At 41.2% G+C, this 19,765-nt stretch overlaps 1 protein-coding gene across 2 annotated transcripts in view; it reads right to left on the minus strand.

Moving 5' to 3' along the window:
• ADCY5 (adenylate cyclase 5) overlaps positions 1 to 19,765 on the minus strand; it is a 221,056-nt gene that overhangs the window by 50,004 nt on the left and 151,287 nt on the right. For both annotated transcript variants that reach the window (XM_083841338.1, XM_083841339.1), the window contains exons 4-7: positions 16,064 to 16,175; positions 15,726 to 15,853; positions 11,215 to 11,373; positions 10,044 to 10,185 (exon numbers count right to left, since the gene is read on the minus strand). In XM_083841338.1, the coding sequence (XP_083697464.1) occupies positions 10,044 to 10,185; positions 11,215 to 11,373; positions 15,726 to 15,853; positions 16,064 to 16,175 (541 nt within the window). The remainder of the gene's footprint in view (positions 1 to 10,043; positions 10,186 to 11,214; positions 11,374 to 15,725; positions 15,854 to 16,063; positions 16,176 to 19,765) is intronic.

The following is a 19,765-nucleotide window of genomic DNA, read 5'->3' on the forward strand; positions in this document are numbered from 1 at the left end:
TATTTTACTTAATTACTCCTTTTCTTGTTTCGAATAGCCACCAGAACCTGTGCAGACAGAGGGGGCATTCCAAAACAGAGGTATCTATTTTCTTTTTAATAAACCAAATAATTTCAGATATGAAATTGTACTTTCAAGCTACAAAAAGTGTCCTCAAAAAAAAAAAAAAGATTGTTGTGTCTGCAAGAGAAACAACATGCAGAATGATCTGGTTAAAGAACAGGAACCTTGAAGCTCTGGGAATAACGAACACCCATCTCAATAGGTGCAAGCAAGGCACTTTCCATACTTGCAGGAAGAGAGCATCGTCCCAGAAATGCCAAGGAGAGCATGTAAATCTTGTAAACAACTTAACTGTGTAACTGCTATGGGCAATACTATTGCACAGTGTAACAAAATGGTCTCCTCTGCCCTGACGACAGCTGCAAATTTTGTCATTGGCACAACTTTCCTAAAGTTTGGACAAGGTCTTTGGGTATATTATTGGAGATGGTTTTGAATCTTGGTTGTATCTGGATCTTACTGCAAAGCTTGTAGACTACCTGCCTGAAAGGTTTCATTCAAGTTCAATAACAACTGAAAGAGCACAGAAGTGCAGCAATTGTCACGTCCTTACTTAAACAGAGATAAATTCTGTAGAGTTTGACAATTTGGATAGCATAAATGGCTAAAACCTGTCTGCTTATTACTTGAGAGAGTGAGCCTATTTCAAGAGAATTACTGCTTCCATGTGATTGCCAAAAAATTTACATGAAATAGTTAATTTGGGGTTTCAGAAAGTGTTCAGACAACTGGATAATTTAACAAGAAAGAATCAGTTGTTTTGAACTTAGAATTTTCACTTAAGTCTTGCATGACAATACAGGTTGGTCTGCAGCTGTTTTTGCCTGGAAACTGCTTTCCCTATCTATTTATTTTGATACCTTGCTATTCACTGTAACTTGTACCTGTCAGGAGTTTGCAAAATACCTGGTGTTATTTCCATGGAAACCAGAGAGTTAAATGTCAAGTGTTATGCTGCCTTAAATTTATTTATTTTTTTTAAAGAAAGGAAAAAAGACCTGTTTGAAGTCAGTGCTGGGGAAAGCTGCCTGATTGACAAGCATGGGAACTCATCATCTCTTTCTTGCAAAGAAGAGACAACTCTGATGACAACATTCCCCAGGAGACTGCAAGATCACCCGGCAGGCACCAAATATTCCTGGGCAGGTAGTCCTGCAGGCTTCGTGGCCACCAGCTGGGGACACTCGTGACAGGAGCCCTGTGCGGGACACCCGTGATGGTGACAAGCAGTGGTCACTGCAGCCCTGGGCTGCCAGAGAAGATCTCTTCCCACCCAGGCAGAATGACTGACGTAGCATCTCATGGAAACTCAGTGCCCTGCTAGCAGCCACCTGAGTCACTAAAAAAGCACCAAGGAGTCGCTGTGGCACCGTGGGAGCAAACCCAAAGGCGATGCGAGCTCTGCTGGTGGGATGTTTGCTGGGGACAGCCCGACGTGATCCCACACCGCCTGTCCCCAGGGCTACAAGTGCCTCCCACACTGCTTCCTCCCCACATCAAACCCACCACTGCCTCGTCTGAGAGTGCTGAAAGCTCCATTGCTTGGCACCAGCCGAACTGCACATGAGCAATCATGACAGCGCCGCTGGATGACCTCCAGGAGAGCAGCGCTATAAATGTTTCTAAAAATACACATGTATGATGCAACACTGATGTCCGGATTTGACTTGATTTGGTTTGAGGTTTTGTTTTTTAAAAGTCATTACACTTAATACTGTCTGCAATCATTTGCAGCACTTTCTGTGTTTTTTTCAGTTACAGATTTTTTTTTCATAGTTATAATTCCTTTTTATATGATATGATGCCAGAAAACTGGTAGAAAATAGTTTCATTATCTATATGCAAATATACATTGTTTTCACCAATAGACGTGACACTGCCAATCCATTCTGTTACAAATTGGTGAAGGGTTTTCAACCAGAAGCAATCAAGAAGTGCAGACGCTAAAACTAGTCTGGGGACCTATAAAAGCAAAGCCATTTAGTTATGTTACACATGCTACACATACCTTTACATCAGAAGATGATAAAAGGTACATTCAGTAGATTTTTGCCCATGGCCTAGAAAATTTGCTTAGAATTTGGGCAAAGCCTTAAAGCCAAAAATTCAAGCAGATGTACTAAACCTTGACCAGTGAGTGACCCTACTACCTGCTTCTAGTGTGGGTTGACTCTGAAACATTACTTTTACTTCATGCCAATCACTTAATTAATCTGAAGGGAATAAAAGACCTCATACATGTATATTGGCACGTCTGGGTTGAGGGAAGGTCGGAACAAATAGGTAAATACATACTTCTGAGATTGTTTCTAATCTTGAGGTCAGGCACCATAACTTACCCATGGCTACGTGCAGTCTGGCAGTATTTCCCCCACCCCCTTAAGAAAGTTTAATTCTTTACCTAAAAGATTGTGAACTGGATACCAGCAATATTTCCAATCAGATTAAAACACACATGTATATAGAAATAGTGGATTTTTTGCTTTCTAACATTATATGGTATGCTACTTTATTATCTTGAATGGTAGGACTTTGTTGTTAACATCAACACTTATTCAAAAACATTATTTTAAACCTGATATTTTTAAAAGTTGAGCTAATTTATTTTCTGGAAAATCACTTGTTCAATGGGTGATGATAGTAACAAACTCTCAAAATGAAGAATGAGAAGGATCACAGCTCCTGTACGGAAATTTAAGAGGATCCCTACTCTGTTTCTTCCTGGTTAACTGTCCTCCCTAGCATGAGGACAACTTGCACACACTGCTACCTAAAGCATAATAAAACAGGAAAGAAGAATAAAGAAAAGGAACAGACAATGCCTTTCAGTTCTTCTCATTACAGGTACTACCAACAACAGGAGCAGGTGCAAAAGCTTCTGACAGCAGCCTGTTTTTCAGATTCAGAGTGGCTACGCTCCAGAAGATGTTGTGGGAACTTTTCAAATCTGGGCTCGCAAAGAGCCTGTAAATCTTATTCCCAGAGGTTTTATTGTGTTCCCACCACCAGTTCCCACACCCCGAGCTACAGTAATACTGTAGCAGAAGTGCAGAAATAGCTGGGATTTTCGTAAAATTATCAGTTGCATAAAGCATGCCTGTTACTTCTGTAGTGTATGATTGGATTTTCCAGCATATGCAATCACTATCAGCACAACAAAGTGGTGAAGCCTGAGCATGGATCAGACATTTCTCATTCAGATACATATTGTTTCTTCAGTTGTCTTGAAGTTGTGCTGACATGTGAATGGTATTTCTTGCAGTAATACACAGTCCAATCATTGCCTTCATAAATCTACATGAGTGGAACCCCGCTGAGTTGCGATTAAATTTGTTCAATTGAGGAATCATCACATTAGACGGATGATGTTTTAGTACAGTCACATGCACAACATTTAAATGACCATTTTGTTTCTTCAGCTGGATGGAGTTTCAGGACGCTATTTAGAAAAGAATGAGAATTGTTTTTCTAGGAGTTACAGCCAAAGTTTTGTTGAGCTGTTTCAAGGCCACCATCAACAATTCTTTCTGAAACTGTTGTGTACCTGCTATTGTTTAAAGAAACACCCATATTTACTGCAACTGAAAGGCATTAGAAAAAAAATAAACATTTTTTCAGTTTGCTGACTGTGTGCACCCAGTGCAGTGTTTTGTCAGCAGTATTGCTCATCAGTTGACAGTCATGTTTTGTTTCCACTTGTGTTCAAAGCAAAGCGTTTCTCCAGCCTTCTAACAATTTTGTGGACTATAAAACCTAGCATGTTGTTAAAATCCTATTCACCTTAAATGAAGACCACTTTCCCACTCCACCAAACACAGACTTCTGCACCCTTCAGAGAGCAAAGCTTCTATCAGTGATTAGAACTGATGTTGTGCTGGTTCTGCAAATCAACTAGTGCTGCACCCGATCGCAGAGAAGAACAGAAAGTTGTCCATAGCCACCAAATGACATGCTCCTATACAAACTCCAGAAACTCAGGCAAAAGAAGAACTTGCACTTATCACAATAATAATTAAACTGAATAATGTAAGAATAGCAGGGATGTGACAGAACAGCTGTAATGACCAGGACAAAGGTTTTGAATAAAATGCATTACTGCAGAAGGACAGATATAAAAAAGTGGAGAGGTGGGGTACAGAGCTGTGCATTAGGAATGCTACGGTCTGCAAGGTAAACTTAAAAGTATAACACAAATAAAACCAAACCACTTTGTAGAAGAATGAAGTTGCACTGGGTAATGCTAGGTAGTTTGCTACAATGCCTTGGGGCTAAGTTTAGAAACCAGTGACAAACTGGGTAATAGGCAGTAATTCTAGCTGGTAAGTCTCTGTTTATCTGGAAACACTGGCTTTCCAGATAAAGAATGAGGATGCAAAGCCAGTAATAGAGGAATGGCAAAGATCTCCTTGGAGAATTCCTGTATTTATTTCATGCTAAGGTGCTAAGCTCAATAGAAATATACAGACAAACAAATGAGAAAAAAATAGTGAATAAGGGCAGAAGTCACCCTATATAAATCACCCTATATCACCCAAGGGTAACAGAGGTTCAAAAATCTACATTCCTGCAGAACTGAAGGAACAAATTGTTTCTCTTTTCAGATAGTCACTACTGCCCCAGTCGAGGCAAAAGAGAGCAGGGATCATAAAAATAAAGATATAAACAGAAAACATGACATAAATTGGAAGCAAAACTTAAATGTAATGTACTGAAGGCAGAAGGACAACCTCCATCCCAGATTTCTGCAAAACTGCCAACTGCGATTCAGTTCCGATTACAGATACTTTTAATAACTACTTAGTCAGGGATCATGACACTGAACTGTAGAGCAGCAAATGCTGGGCTTGAATTAACAGCCCTGAGAGCATCCAAGCTTTCCTAAACAGGAAAAGTACAGTAGCTCTCACTGGCCTTGTTTTTTCCATACAATATTTGTGAGAGTGCTGTGCTGGGGACTGGGGCTAAGATAGCTGGGGAACTAGAAGCTGGGTAAAGAGCTGGTTTACAGTAAAAGGGTAACAGATGGCTTTGAGTGAAGATGTATTAGGCTGGAGGAAAGTTACTGGTAGAGTTGCTCAGTGATTAGTCTTAGGGCAGATTTTGTTATTAATTTTTTCTTTATCACATCTGGCACCAGTGCAGCAATGATGGACTTTGCTAATGAGAGAAGCACTGGCAGTATGTGACAGATAACAAAAAAGAAACATGAGACAGCACTACCTCAAATAGCACTGAAGTAGATTTGATGGCCAAAGAGATTTTTTCCAGTTACATGTTCCTGTCTACATTGTAGTTTATGCATTTCTTACATGCTTTAAGAAACTTTGCTTTTCTTAATGTTTTAAGAAATTGGTCTCCAGGTGGAGACCAGTGACAAGCAGTGCTCCTCAGGGGTCACTACTGGGACTGGCACTATGGAATGTCTTTGTTGGTAACGTGGGCAGTGGGATCGAGTGCACCCTCAGCAAGTTTGCCGATGACACCAAGCTGAGTGGTGCAGTCGACATGCTGGAGGGAAGGGATGCCATCCAGAGGGACATGGACAGAGTTGAGAGCCTTGAGGGCTGGAGCACATCTCCTGCAAAGACAGGCTGAGGGAGTTGGGATTTTTCAGTCCAGAGAAGAGAAGGCTCCAGGGAGACCTTACAGCAGCCTTCCAGTACCTAAAGGTACCACAGAAAAGCTGGAGAGGGACTCTTTGTCAGGGGGTGTAGTGATAGGATGCAGCATAATGGCTTTAAATTGAAGAAGAGTAGATTTAAATTAGATATAAGGAAGAAATTCTTTATTATGAGGGTGGTGAGGCACTGGAACAGGTTTCCCAGGGAAGCTGTGGATGCCCCATCCCTGGAAGTGCTCAAGGCCAGGTTGGACGGGGCTTCAAAACGCTAGTTTAAGAAACTGAAAATAATGAAATAAGTCACTCCTGCTCTGGGCTATCTGAGCAGCAGTTCTGTCACTGCCCTTTTTACAGGGGAAGTGCTTACCCACAAGAGAATGAGCATCAGAAGAGAGTGCAAACAGAAAGGTGAAAACATCTGCAAATAGAGATGAGGAAAGGGAAACCTAAACAGACTGGATTTCAAAATTTTGCAGTTTATTCTCTTTCAATAGAAAGCAACCCTTCTGTGTATCAGAAGGAAATCAAGGACTACATTTCCATCTCTAGGGATGCTATTTAAAGCCTAAGTGATCAAAATGTAGGCATTTTTTTTCCTAAATCTCAAATAAATATATTCTAGTTAACAGCATCCTTAAGAAGGAAAAAAGCTATTTTCAAAGGAGTTAGTCTGAGTTCATGGAACCAAAATACTGGATAAATGTTCCTCCCATTTACTCTGTGCCAAGGAAATGGCATTAACATGATGAATTCATTTCATGGCTGAAACAGTAAAACAAACAAAAAAATACAGGAAATTCAAAGTTATGACTCCCCTTGGCAACAATAATCAGAAAGGGTATGACAATAAATGCTGTTACATTTTATGCATTCACTGGAACTCCCGAGATTGTTGGGTTTGGACAACATTTGGGACTGATGGACTAGGTATTCGGGTAATTTAAAACTGCCTGTGTGAACTGGGAAATAGCTCAGGCAGTAAATCGGGTCACCTGTGCATTTGCTCTTGGGATAATATAAATCATCCTCACCACGAGTTAGATCCTCTAGCATATACCTTTAATTAAACTGCATTTCTGCTCCCATTTTTTTTTGTATTCTTTAATTCCTTTCTTTACATATATATTAATAATTGTGTTCATTCATTCAGCATTTCAACGTAATTTTCTCAGTACATATAAGAGAAAGAATTAGGAAAAAAGATCTGATGGCCCATATGTATATAAAAAAACCACTTCTCTATTCACTACTACCTTAAGGTATTAATATCTATCCAAAGTCAATAACAGTACTTCCCCACTGACCAATCTTATTAGAACGTGCAGATGGGACAGCTGTTTAAAATTCATGCTCTACTAAATCCAGAGACCAAGCATGAGAAATATCAGCTTCAAAAGGTCGGTGTTTCAGAAAGTAACATCATTTAAGATGAAAGAACTATCTCAATGCCAATTGCAACTAAGCAGTTTGTGCTTCTGAAAAGGCATCAGAATTGCAAAGCATGATGCAGATGTACCTGATCACACCGGGACTAACAGCAGGGTTTTCGTCTAAGGCCCTCAGGCATGAGTTTGTACTGCTTGAACTGAAGAACGAATAATGTTGTTTTGAAGCTGGGAGCAGACTCATTTACTGGTCTACTACACATGGACAACCCCTTTCACTCTCTGCAAGAAGTATACAGTTAGTGCAGTTGTGAAACGAAGGCAACTGGCAGCCTGATCAAAGCAAATGTTAAAATATCTTAATCACCTTGCAGAAATCAGGATCCAAGGGACAATCTTCTACCAAAGCATCCATCAAAAACCATTCTTAGTAGAACCTGATATAAGCTACTACCTGGAAGGGCCAAGATTTTAAACAAATATCCTTCATCATCCAGTGGTATAAGGGGCAGGATAGATGAAAGCCATGTGAACAGAACAAGCACAGAGTATGGGAAATTTTTCCCTTGCCCTTGCCTGGGCCCAAGAGGGAGAAAATAAAGACAGACATGATTTATATTTTCTCCAGAAGAAGAGATGCTGCTAGCTGGGATCACAATGGCATGCACAGTGAGAAAATCCTGTGGCTTATGTTTGAGGGTGGCAGGAACCCAGACACGACTCACAGGAACCCACGACTAAGTTAGGTGAACACTCTGTGGTCATTACTGCAACAGGCTCAAATGAAAACCTGGCTAAATACATTACAGGAAGTCATTAAAATGAAACAGAAATGGAAGGAAAAAGTGAAGTGCTAGAACTTTGCCTGGCATCTAGCAAAATATTCAAGGCAGACTGAGCTGGCTATGGGAGAAAGCTTTTTTTGCTTCTGATTTTCCTATTAGGTGAAATGAGTTTTCATAGAGGGAGTGAACTTTAAACTACTCACAAAGGGATAGAAAATGGCTATGGGAGCAAGAAAGTTGCAGCAGTATGGGCAAACCAGGAGCCCCTCAAACTCTAAACATGAAGATCTATGACCTTGGGTAGCAATTTCTTTACGTTTCAATTTAGCACAATAATTACGTAGGCCATGTGCATGTCCCAGTTCTTAACTACTCTGGGATGCAGCATGTTACGGCAGCATTATAGTAGTGCCTGGAGGCTTCAGCTAAGGGCTACACTGCGTAACAGAGCTGTAATAAATACAGATAAAGTAGTGAAGGAATGCAGGAATGAAGAGGGGGGGTAAGGGGAGGGAACATTTTATTTTACACATGAAAAATCAAGGCACAAAGATGCGACTTCCCCAAAATCTAATTCTGGAATGGAATCCGCATATCTCTTGAGTCTCTGTCCAGTTTCCCAGTCACAAGACAGCCCTGTGTTCAAGAACTATGTCAAAACCCAAGTGGTTTGGTTCTCTGTTGAGTGTTTTGTCTACAATAGCAAGGAACAGAATCCTGATGTTTCCTTAAGTCTTCCTCTTCTCTCCAGAGAAACCTTAAGTTCTCCACAAGAACATGCAGACAAGTCAGTGACTGCATGATTTAACAAGTCAATATAGCTTCTCCACCTCTGGAGATAAGAGTCTGACCATAAGGGTATTTTGGTTTATGTTCTTAACTGTACCCAGCAATGAGGAAGTGGTTTAGGCATAAACATCAGCTGGTCCACTGACAGGCAGTGATGCTCAGAAAACAATAAACTTGCACTGCAAGCTCTAATCCTCTTTTGAAGATTGACAATTGTTAATGAGATTTATTTTATGAGCAGATAGAAACCAAAACATCAGCTTCTCTCTTTAGCAGATGATAAGGGTTTTTCTTGGAGATTTTTTACTCAATATCCATTAAGGAGATTTGAGGCTTCTATTCTCTTAGGAAATGAGGCAATGGTAGCAAAGTAGTTCTGTATAGGTGTTACAGTTATTCATAGCAACCATGCTATTGGAACATGTCACAAATACTTACTCATTTAATCTCATGGTGGCCATATTTATGGCTGTGGGAAGCTTTAATTGGTCTTAGATGCAGAAACATTTTAAATGATTTTCATTTTGGAGCAACCTTCTTATGTTTGTCTGTAATATGAATAGCAAAGCAGTGTCTATAGTGCAGAAATTACTTAGAGAAATATTACTGGGAAGGCTCAATTAGATGACCAAAAAGGCTCTTTTCTAATATTAAAGTCTACCATTATTTAAAAGAATACAAACTAGTAATAACATCAACCTATTTTCTGTTATTGGCAGCATCATAAAAAGAAGATATATTGGCTGAAGTCTGCTTGAGTTTGACTTGATGCAAGTTCAAGTCAGTAGTGCCCTTATAGCCTTATTATGTGCAGGCTGACCTGTGTCATAGCAATGGGTATGATCTCATCCCATTGTCACAGTGGTCATCCATCATTACAGTGGGCCAGATTTTCCCATCTTCAGAAGCAAAGGCTGAAAATTAATGATAAGAACTGCTCTAAATTTTATGTTCATGGCAATATGGTGAGCCAATGGACAAAACCAACTCTGTTTGTAATCTGATGGAGAAAACATCTCTGTGTTTTTAATCTGTTGCTTAAAGAACTTGCGCAAATATCAAAATTAATAGAAAAAAAAACCACCACACAAATCTACATTAAAAACATTGTTAAAAATGATTTTGAAAATAACTCAGGACAGATTTTTTGATAGAACTAGAAAGTACTTGGTGCAGAAACTTTATGCAGAAGGTGGCTACACTCCATTCTACATATGCAAAAGCTCAGGAAGAGGAGAGTGAAATTGGAGTTTTTGCCACTGAAGGTCAGACATTCAATTGCTTTGCACGCACAGAGTCCTCATTCATCTAAAAAAGCTGGTGTTCACTCTACTTTGATGTGTTGGAGATCATCTTGTTATTAAAAGTATCTAAAACCTGCATTAGTTTGTTTGACCTTACCCGTTTCTGGCTGCACCGTACAATCAAGAAGGTCTCGATACTGTGCTCTTTCAGATAAGCATTGCGTTCCCCTCCAAAGCCCAGCTCCACCTCATAGTCTCCATTGAGATAGTTCAGGGTTGCTTTTGTTATGTGGATGCGCCTTAAAGGAGACAAAAGACAAGACAGTTTTGTAGCCTCTGAAAAGTTATCATGTATCTATAAGATCAGTTCTTGTCAGTGACAGGTTCCACGTCCTGGAACAAACAGGCAATAAAAAACAAGTTGTTTAGCCATACTATGACTCTTACAGATGTGGCACAGGAGTTTCATCTATTTTAGAGGAAGCAGGACATCTTCTTAAAGAGAGAAGCATGTTACACATCTATTTATAAGCACCTCCTTAGAAAAAGCACTCATTCTTCTATTCACTTCACCCTATCACACAGCAGATGTGTATATATGTATTTTTGGCAAACACAGGCCCTTCACAAGAATATGTCTATTCAGCAGACACATGTAATATATACCGGAGCATGTATGTTTTTATTGCATCGCATTAATCACTGTGGTACAAGAGTGTCTTGTAGAAGTATCCTGCCAAGTGCCATAGTCTTGCACTTTCTTCCAGAACAGAGAAGACATGAAAAGTTGTGTAGAGCAATTATCTCCCCGGGACAGCTTGGCAGCAAGTCAGACTTCAGCTGGTCCATGCAGTGGTGAAACAAGAACTGATTCTGCTTTCTGAAAGGAATCTTTCAAAACAAAAGGCTGGTCTGAAACAACACTTCTCACATTATCCAGCAATAGCTGGGATGCTCTCCAGCAAGCACTGTTAACATACAGTCACATCTCTTTGTAACCATGACCAGCTCTGCTTGTGTTCACACACACCTGTTCCTTTCTGCTGCAGCTATCAGCTTTGTTTCACAGAGAAGGATTCATTTCTTACCACAGAAGAATATGCCCATCTTGGGATTTTGTAGTCTTTCTGTAACCAAAGACATGTAGACATGGAACTGAATAACCTCGCTAACATCTGTATATGTTTAAAATGCTATATCCCCAGCTCATTTTGCAGCAGGCATACAGTCTGCCTGAACCTCTGTCTCCCATTTCCACACCTCACTGTGAAGTGTCAGACACAAAACGACGCACGGATTAACATGACAGCTTTGAAGAAGCAACTTACCCAGCCTTGCCCCCTGCTTCCATGTGGTTGGCTAACGTAACATCATTTGACCACACATCGAACTGCCATTTCCTAAGGCCCAAGACCCCACAGTGAACTCTCCCGCTGTGGATTCCAACCCTCATGTTGACATTTACTCCTGTCACCTCCCGGACTAATCTGAAAGAGATATGGAAAAAGGATAACACTAAGAACTGCACACTTGTAGTTGGTGACACAAACTTGCGCCCAGAATACAGAAATCCATAACGACCTATAAATTATTCATGTATACACACAGTGTTTCTCATCCACAATAACAGGACAACAAAACAAAACCAGACAGGCTGCACTGTACTTGGATGGCCTGGCTGAGCAAGCAGAGTAGTAATTAGATTAGGGGACCCCTTGGAGTAAACGCATGTCCTCTGAACTCATGGCCAAGCTGAAAATTCATTAAAAAATTTTCTTTGGGGACAGTGAAAAGAGTAAAGCATTGGTCTTTGATTTCCATACCAAAGCTGGACATAACCTGCCTGCACTCAGCATCATTAAGAGTAATAGCATGTTCCAAAAAGAAAAAGGAAATGATTTCAGAGATCTTAATTTGTCTGTATGGCACCAGGCATCAACTGTTCCACAGATGAAATATGATATTTGTGTGAAATACCCCACTGCCGTTGGAAAGCTTGAACGGGGTTTACAGCTGCAGTCAGAGCAGCAAAACCAGAGAACCACATCTATTGCAGTCACTCCAAACAGGCAGCTACAAATACTCAAACTCTGATTTTAATGAGGTCTTGGATGCCCTGTTTACTCCCAAAATGACTGCTGGAATACTTTGTGGGTTTTGCCCTTTTAGGGCAAAAGTTAACTTCAAGAGTTGTTCACATGGAAAATACATTCAGGAATGTGGGTAGGGGAAAGTCTTGATGAAGACATCAGAACAACTCTGCTTCTCATTATTGCTGGTCACATAATTTCCAGAATGGCCATGTTCCATGCGGAAATTCACCCACATTATTACATAGGACAGTCCTTTCCTTTGTGTTGTTAGTACTTCGAAGCATGAAGTCATACATTGTATCTACGAGATTTCAATCTTTTTGGTCTTCAGGTTCATCTAGTCCTTTCTAAATTACATCCTCTGGACACATAAGTCCTGTTAACTTCCTAACATCAACACAGATCTAAAATTTATGCTTTAGCTATTGATGAAAATGAATGATTAAAGATAGACCAATTTTGGATTCTAGATCACTCCTTGCAGTATAATATGCCCCTTAGAGTTGTTCAAGACCACTTCTCTTTGAAACAGCTAGGAGCTATGCTTTGAATTCCTTTGTCCTTACAATCCCTATCTTTTTATGGTTCATTATCTACCAGCTGAAGTGACATCCATTATTTTTATTAACAAGCTGCAAAGCTTCTCTGGCAGAGAGAAGGGAAGCTCCATATGGGTAAGGCACCACAGGCTTCTGAACTGAAAGAGCTCTGACCACATCACTTTGGAAAGCAACAGGAACTGTAGTAATGAAAATGCAGCTGCAGCCATTAGCTTTGCAAGGACAACAACAGCTGAAGCGTGCATGCAGGGGAGGGAGGAGGAACACCCTGCATGAGTGCTACAAACCCCACTGCACCCTCTGCCATGCCACAAGACAAGGGTACTTCTCCCAGTATGGTCATGGATGAGAAGGTGACTTTTGTCAGACTTGGCAGCAAATAAACAAGCTTGGTCACCCCTTATAGACAAAAGGAATAGTCTTATTTTTTTTGTTTGTTTGTTTTTTAAGTTGATTTATACTGGCAGTAAAATGAATATAATTCTATCTAGGTGCTGCACCTGGGTCGGGGCAATCCCAGAGATGAGCACAGACTGGGAGAAGAACTCATTGAGAGCAGCCCTGCAGAGAAGGACTTGGGGGTTCTGGTGGACGAAGGGCTCGACATGAGCCAGCAGTGTGCACTTGCAGCCCAGAAGGCCAACTGCATCCCGGGCTGCATCAACAGAGGGATGGCCAGCAGGTGGAGGGAGGGGATTGTCCCCCTCTGCTCTGCTCTTGTGAGGCCCCACCTGGAGTGCTGCATCCAGGTCTGGGGCCCCCAGCACAAGAAGGATGTGGGGCTGTTAGAACAGGTCCAGAGGAAGGACACGAAGATGATCAAGGGGCTGAAGCACCTCTCCTATGAAGAAAAGCTGAGAGAGCTGGGGATGTTCAGCCTGGAGAAGAGAAGGCTCCCGGCGGAGCTCACTGTGGCTTTTCAGTGCTTAAAAGGGGACTTATAAAATAGATGAGTGACTCTTTGCTCAATCAGATAATGACAGCACAAAGGGGAATGGTTTTAAACTAAAAGAAGGGAGATATAGATCAGATGTCGGGAGGAATTTCTTCACTCCGAGGGTGGTGAGGCACTGGAACAGCTTGCCCAGAGAGATTGTGGATGCCCCTTCCTGGAGCTGTCCAAGGCCAGGTTGGAGGAGGCCCTGGGTAACCTGGTCTGGTGCTCTGGTGCGTGGTGTCTCTTCCCATGGCAGAGACGTTGGAGCTAGATGATCTTTAAGGTACTTTCCAACCCGAGCACTTCTATGATTCTATGATTCTCTTTCTGATCTGGGATAACATGCCCTGCAGTTGAGTACAGATGAAATGAGACAAGCAGGACCCAATGTTGGCAAAGCCTGCAGGTGAATGTTCAGTAGATATTTGTTACCTTAACTGTAAAACCTCTTGTCCTGATCCTTAAGGTCGGAGGAAGAGGGGGATGGAGAGACAAGCAGAACAGTGTCACCTTCCAGACTTAATAAGATATAAGATTGTTAAACGCATTAATTGCACATCAAGTGGGAAACCGGTTTTAAAGGATGCTGAAGAGCTATTTGTAAACAAACGCTGAGTGCACTTCAGCTCAGTTTATTTCAAGGTGAGGTGGGTTGCAGTTAATCAATGAAGCCTACACATCTGAGGTGTTACCCAGCCTTGTGGGGGTTACAGAGCAACATGTCAAGGTCCATGGATTTCATCAAGCCAACTACTGCAGAAAGTGAGACGCTTCTGGTTAATGTACGTAGTATTTTCTTTATAGGGCTGGTTTGATAAGAATCACTGCTTCTTGTGTTCAACAAGATACTTTGTCACCTGCCACTTAAGTGTACTTCACATTGAAGAAACAGCGTACTTTCAAGGGCTACTTGCAACTGTTTTTATTTTGCATTTTACATTCAAAGCTCAAAAGGGGACTAATGCAAAACAACAGTTTAGACCAGGAAAGAAGAGGTAGTAAGTACTGACAGCATACATTGTATACAAAGCAAGGGAATGCTGCTGCACACTGCTTTTTGAATGACGTCTCCTAGTAGAAAACGCTGCTCTTCAAACTACGTATTTGTGTGGAGAAAATGAGGCTGAAAAGTGGGTGACTATTTGTGTCCTTGCAGAAATCCAAATTATAAGGAGGTTCTGTATCAAGCTCATCAAATAGGTACCTCTATTTATTATCAAGATGAAGTGAAATCTCGATCAATTTACCGAACAGAATGAGAGGAGAACTGCATAAAGATCTCTCATGTTAGTACCATGGGTACTTTAGAAGCTGTTTTCACAAAGAAAAAAAAAATAGAAGGGAAGAAAAAGCAGAGTCTCTGCACACTAAGGATGGTGTAGATACTAAGGTCAGCTCAGTTACCATCCAAAGCTCACTCAACTTTGTGCCTAAACTCACATTCATTCATGATGACGAAATAAATATCCCTTCCCTGCATTCCTAAAGAACTGGAATGTGAAAGCTTACATCCGATGCAAAGAATATTCAATATTGTGTGCAGTCCTCCAAGTAATATTATTAGATATGGGTCTCATGCTTGTCACTCTCCGAAGAAAGAGATTGTCTGGACAAATACAGAACTGTTAGTTTGACCTTAGAAACAGGCAAATCTTCATAATGGATTTTAAAAGAAAAATCCAAAGATGAGTAAGGAAAGAGAAATAAAGTAAAAAGCACTATGGATTTGTCTCAGTTTGTGCCAGACCAAGCTTGTGGTTTTCCTCAATAATTAATTTGCCTAAATTCAGAAAGCATTGGATCTAACCCATTTGGTGTCAGAACACTTGGCTAAGGATTAGTTAAACTAGAGAAGACAGACCTCAGCAGGGGAATTGTCAGGTGAGTAAAAAGCTGGTTTAAAGACAGATAAGTGCAGAGTGATTGAAATTTAATGAAGTTATTATTAATCCTCTGATTTCATATTTCTGTAATTCACTGGAATCCTCCTTTGGGAATGAGACTCCTACTAACTACAGTAACCTTTGCCTTTCTCATCAGGAGATTGAGCTCTGATCTCCACGTGGCTGTAACGGACTTAAATGTCTGTCTTTCTACTGTGAAATCTTTATTGCATTCTGTTTTCTCATTCCAGCTGTTCTCTCTCTCTGCTGGCATCAGTCCCCTGGCTTGGCTACCTTGCTACTGAAGTACAGAAGATCTAACTTGCTATTCGTTCTGAAATTCTCCATGGGGAATATGGTACTTACGAGATGGCCTCTATCATATCCATTCCCATTTCAACACAGCAGTGTGCATGGTCAGCTCTTGCTTCTGGCAACCCGGACACACAGTAATAGCAATCACCCAGGATCTTGATACGTAAACAGTGGTTCTCCTTAAAAAAAAAAAAAAAAAAAAAAAAAGAAAGAAAGAAAGAAAAAGAAAAAGTAATAATAAAGGAGAGAGAAATATTCAGCTTATATTCATGCTTGTAATAGCTTGCCTTTTAGGGCAGTGAATATTTACAGAAATCCAGTGAACCAGCACAGTATGTCATTCTTGCAACAGGAAAAAAAATATATCAGAATTATAAAAGAAAACTTACAGCTGCTAGCTTATCAAATCTGGCAAAGAGCTCGTTCAGCGTCATGACCAGCTCCTGAGCAGTGCACTGGGAGGCCAGACTTGTGAAACCCTCTATGTCTGCAAAGAGGATGCTTGGGAAAAAAGAGAAAAAAAATGAAAGTGTCATAAAATTTGTTGCTGATATTTGTGTAAGATCTTGGGTAGAAGTCCAGGGATGGGGAGACGTGTGAAATAGGGGTGTCCCAGTCCTACAGGAGCAAGGAGATGAGCACCCCCAATACCATCTATGTTACAGTCTCTATTGCACATAAAGCCCTGAGGGACATGACCTCTTCCCCTACAGAGTTTAGAAAGGGCCAGAAAACCCTACAATCCTCTCTTCCCCCCAACCCTGTGCCCAGAAACTGTATAGTACATTGGGAGCTGGTGGTGGTGTGATAATACTACTGACCATTATTAAGAACCAGGCTCTCCTACACAATGACCAGGTTAGCCCAGCCAGAAAACCAACACTTACCATTTTCTTCACATTCCTCAATCTCTCAGCTCAATAACATTGCTCTTTTCTCTACTCTGCTGCATGAAAATCCCTCTGCCTGCTTCCTCCTCTGCCAAAGCACAGCCAACTGATAAATTCCCTCTCTAGTGAATACACTTAGCCTGCTTCCCACAGCTTTCACTCCTGCTTCTGTGGTGGGCTTTCACGCTCACACCTGAGCCCCGGGGCTGGCAGCACCCTGCCCATACCATGTGTGGACACACACTCCTACAAAGCTCTCGGTGAGCAAAGCCAGGCACAACAGCACCACGTGCTGTCGGGGCGAAGGCTTGGGCACAGCAGGGCTGGCTGCCGTGTCCTGCCACGATTCACCACCGTACATAGGTGAGGACCTGCCAGTGAGCTTTTAATGCTCTTCATTTACTGGAGAAGGAAATCTCTGCTGATTTACTCCGCTCTAATTTTAGCCCCTGAGATGCTTTACACAAACATACCCCTACAGGCTCAGGAGCTCCTCTCGGACAGCTGCAGCCAGGCATCGCCCGGCTTTCTGCAGCCAACTGAGGAAACCTCTGCTATTGCAGCAGGGACACTGAATCGCTAGCATCAGCTGAGGAATGGCCAGGAAAGCCCTCTGAAAGCAGCATGGAATGATTTGAAAAATTACTTGTACTAGTAATGATTCTTTGATTTCGATTAATCATTTTTTAACTGGAAAACAATTCTGTGTGAGGGACAATTACAACACTGGAAACACTGATTTGTAATCAAACATAGTTATTATGATACATTTGAAGCTGTTCAGTAAAATAAGCACCAGATTATGTCTATGCAGATCTAAGATAAAATGTATATATGCACATGCATTGAAATAAATATAAAATTCATAAGCTATACTTGTATATCTTTTTCTATTAGAACATTTTTCAACTAGCAAATATCTTCTCTGAAGTTGCATCAAGCTGTACTTGAATAGAAAAAGAAATAAAAGTGTAAATAACAAGCACTTTAAAATTGCCTCTTTGTAAAATAGAACTCTTAACATGTTTTAGGCAATTGCAGAGGCTATGTTTTCAGTGATAATTCCCTGCAACATCTTCAGACAAGAAGGAAAGACAACAAAAATATTTTCACAAGCATTTTTTTGCAAAAATGCTGAAACACTTTTCAATTCTGGCATGCTTTTCATATTTTTCTACATTTCAACTCCAATAAATCATCAGCCAAACATATTGCATTAAATATTTCTTTGCTAGCCTGACTGGAGAGAAAATGTACAAGAAAAACACAAAAGAGGAATGCAAGGATGTCTGAATCAAAATATACTTTGCCATTTTTAAAAACACTTGACAAAATACACACAAAATAAATCACCATCTCACATATTTACAAACAGAAGTAAACCTCCTAAAGAAATACACTTGAAACCTACTGAAATCTTAGAGATGTCTGTATTGCTCACTAAGCAACTTAAGTATGTTTTCATATGAAACATAGAAAGAGGAAAATTCTCCAGCTCTTGTGGCAGTAACAAAATGTATCTTGTTGAAACTCTAAATAATACTTCTTTAACACAACTGCTAACTTTTTAAGAGAGGACTATGTGTCCAGCACAAAAGACACAACATAAAAAATGCACAAAACCAGTGCAAACTCATTCATTCAGAGGGATGAGAATTTGTTCCTGTTCCAGCATGGGACAAATTGCAAATTCCTCACTTGTGGAGGCACCGAGCTGCCTCCTCATGCCTGAATCAGAAAATTAGTGCCAGCAGAGTGTCCTAATAAACACGGATAAATGACCAAAGGTTGCCCTCCTTTCACTGTTACTATTATGCCAGATAAATGGATCAGATATTCCTAGAAGTTAAATTGCGGCAATATTTTCACCTAGGCAAATGGAGTAATTTGCAGAGACCTATGGAGCAAACCTACCCACAGATTTATGCCTTTTCAAATTAAAACTACTTGATTACAACATTTTCTCAGACTTGCAACCTTCTGCAGGTGACCAGCAAATTGCTCTTTGTTCAAATTCAGCAGCTATCTTGTCGGCTTGATCCTCAGCTTGCTCTTCCAAGGACAGCACGGTTGCAGCTCCACATGCAGTGCTCTGAACAAGTTTTGGAAAACTAGAATTATAAGCAACTACAGAAGGGTTTATTATGAGAATAAAACCTGGAAAGGTTGCGTGATGGGACGCAGAAAGGCATTTTGCACACGAGCTGGTAGCAATATCTGGAAGTCAACATTTTCTGATGTCTCTGTTAGAAAGCCAACATGTACTGCACGAGATGCTTCTCTGGATGTGTGCTTTGTTTGAGGAAAGAGGGGCGTGTGAAATAATTTCAACAAAGCTAGTTTTATCATTTTGGAGAGGGAAGTCAAGAAAAAAGAAGTTCGGCTTATCTAAAGTAAAGGAATGAATTGGAAGTACTTGTTTAGATGCTTCCAGTCTCTTCACAGTCTTGAACATGGACATGATGCTTGGCAGTAAGGGGAAGAGCTTCATCTGGCATGTGCCTTTTGCTGTTTGTATGGAAACCTGCTCAGAACTGGTTGCATGTTAAGTAAGCCCTTCATATGACTCAGTTTTTGTGCTCTGTGGTTAACAAGAAGCATCTACCCGCACTGAGCACAGTCCATCCCCTTCCCCTCTTCCATGACAGCTGGCATATGTACCTCTCGCAGCACCTGAGCCTGTTCCTTTACAGGTTTGAGACAGATGTAAGATCTGCCCTGCAAGCACATACCTAAGCCACTGAGCCAGCAGAAGATGCTGCCTGGGCTCTCACTGTCCCTCTTCTGGCACACAGGTTGCAGGGGACAGAGAATCTCATCAAGGGACCGAAACGACCACGTGGGAGATGGCAGAGGACAGAGCAGTGAACTGGGAATGGAAGACAGGGAGGGAAGAGACACATTTGTGGCAGCAGACTGGAGAAGGAGCAGCAAAAAACCGTCAGAGAAAACAGCCTTTTGAAACAGGAACCCAGCCTGAAGCCTCTCTGTCCTCTGCTGCCAACAAAGAGCTCTGAAAGCCACCAAATCACGTTTTCCTCCTCCTGCCTCATGTGTTCCTTGAGCACCCTCCTGCTAGCACTGCTCCAGCAGCTCCAGCAGCAGAGACAACAACTGGGTTTCTTGCTCCCAACACTGCTAACAGCCCACAAGGGAGGAATGGGGATCAGAGGTGCCATGCTGTGCCACTTCTGTTCCTTT

This window comes from Anser anser, assembly GCF_964211835.1.
Source record: "Anser anser genome assembly, chromosome: 6".
Lineage (NCBI taxonomy): Eukaryota > Metazoa > Chordata > Aves > Anseriformes > Anatidae > Anser > Anser anser.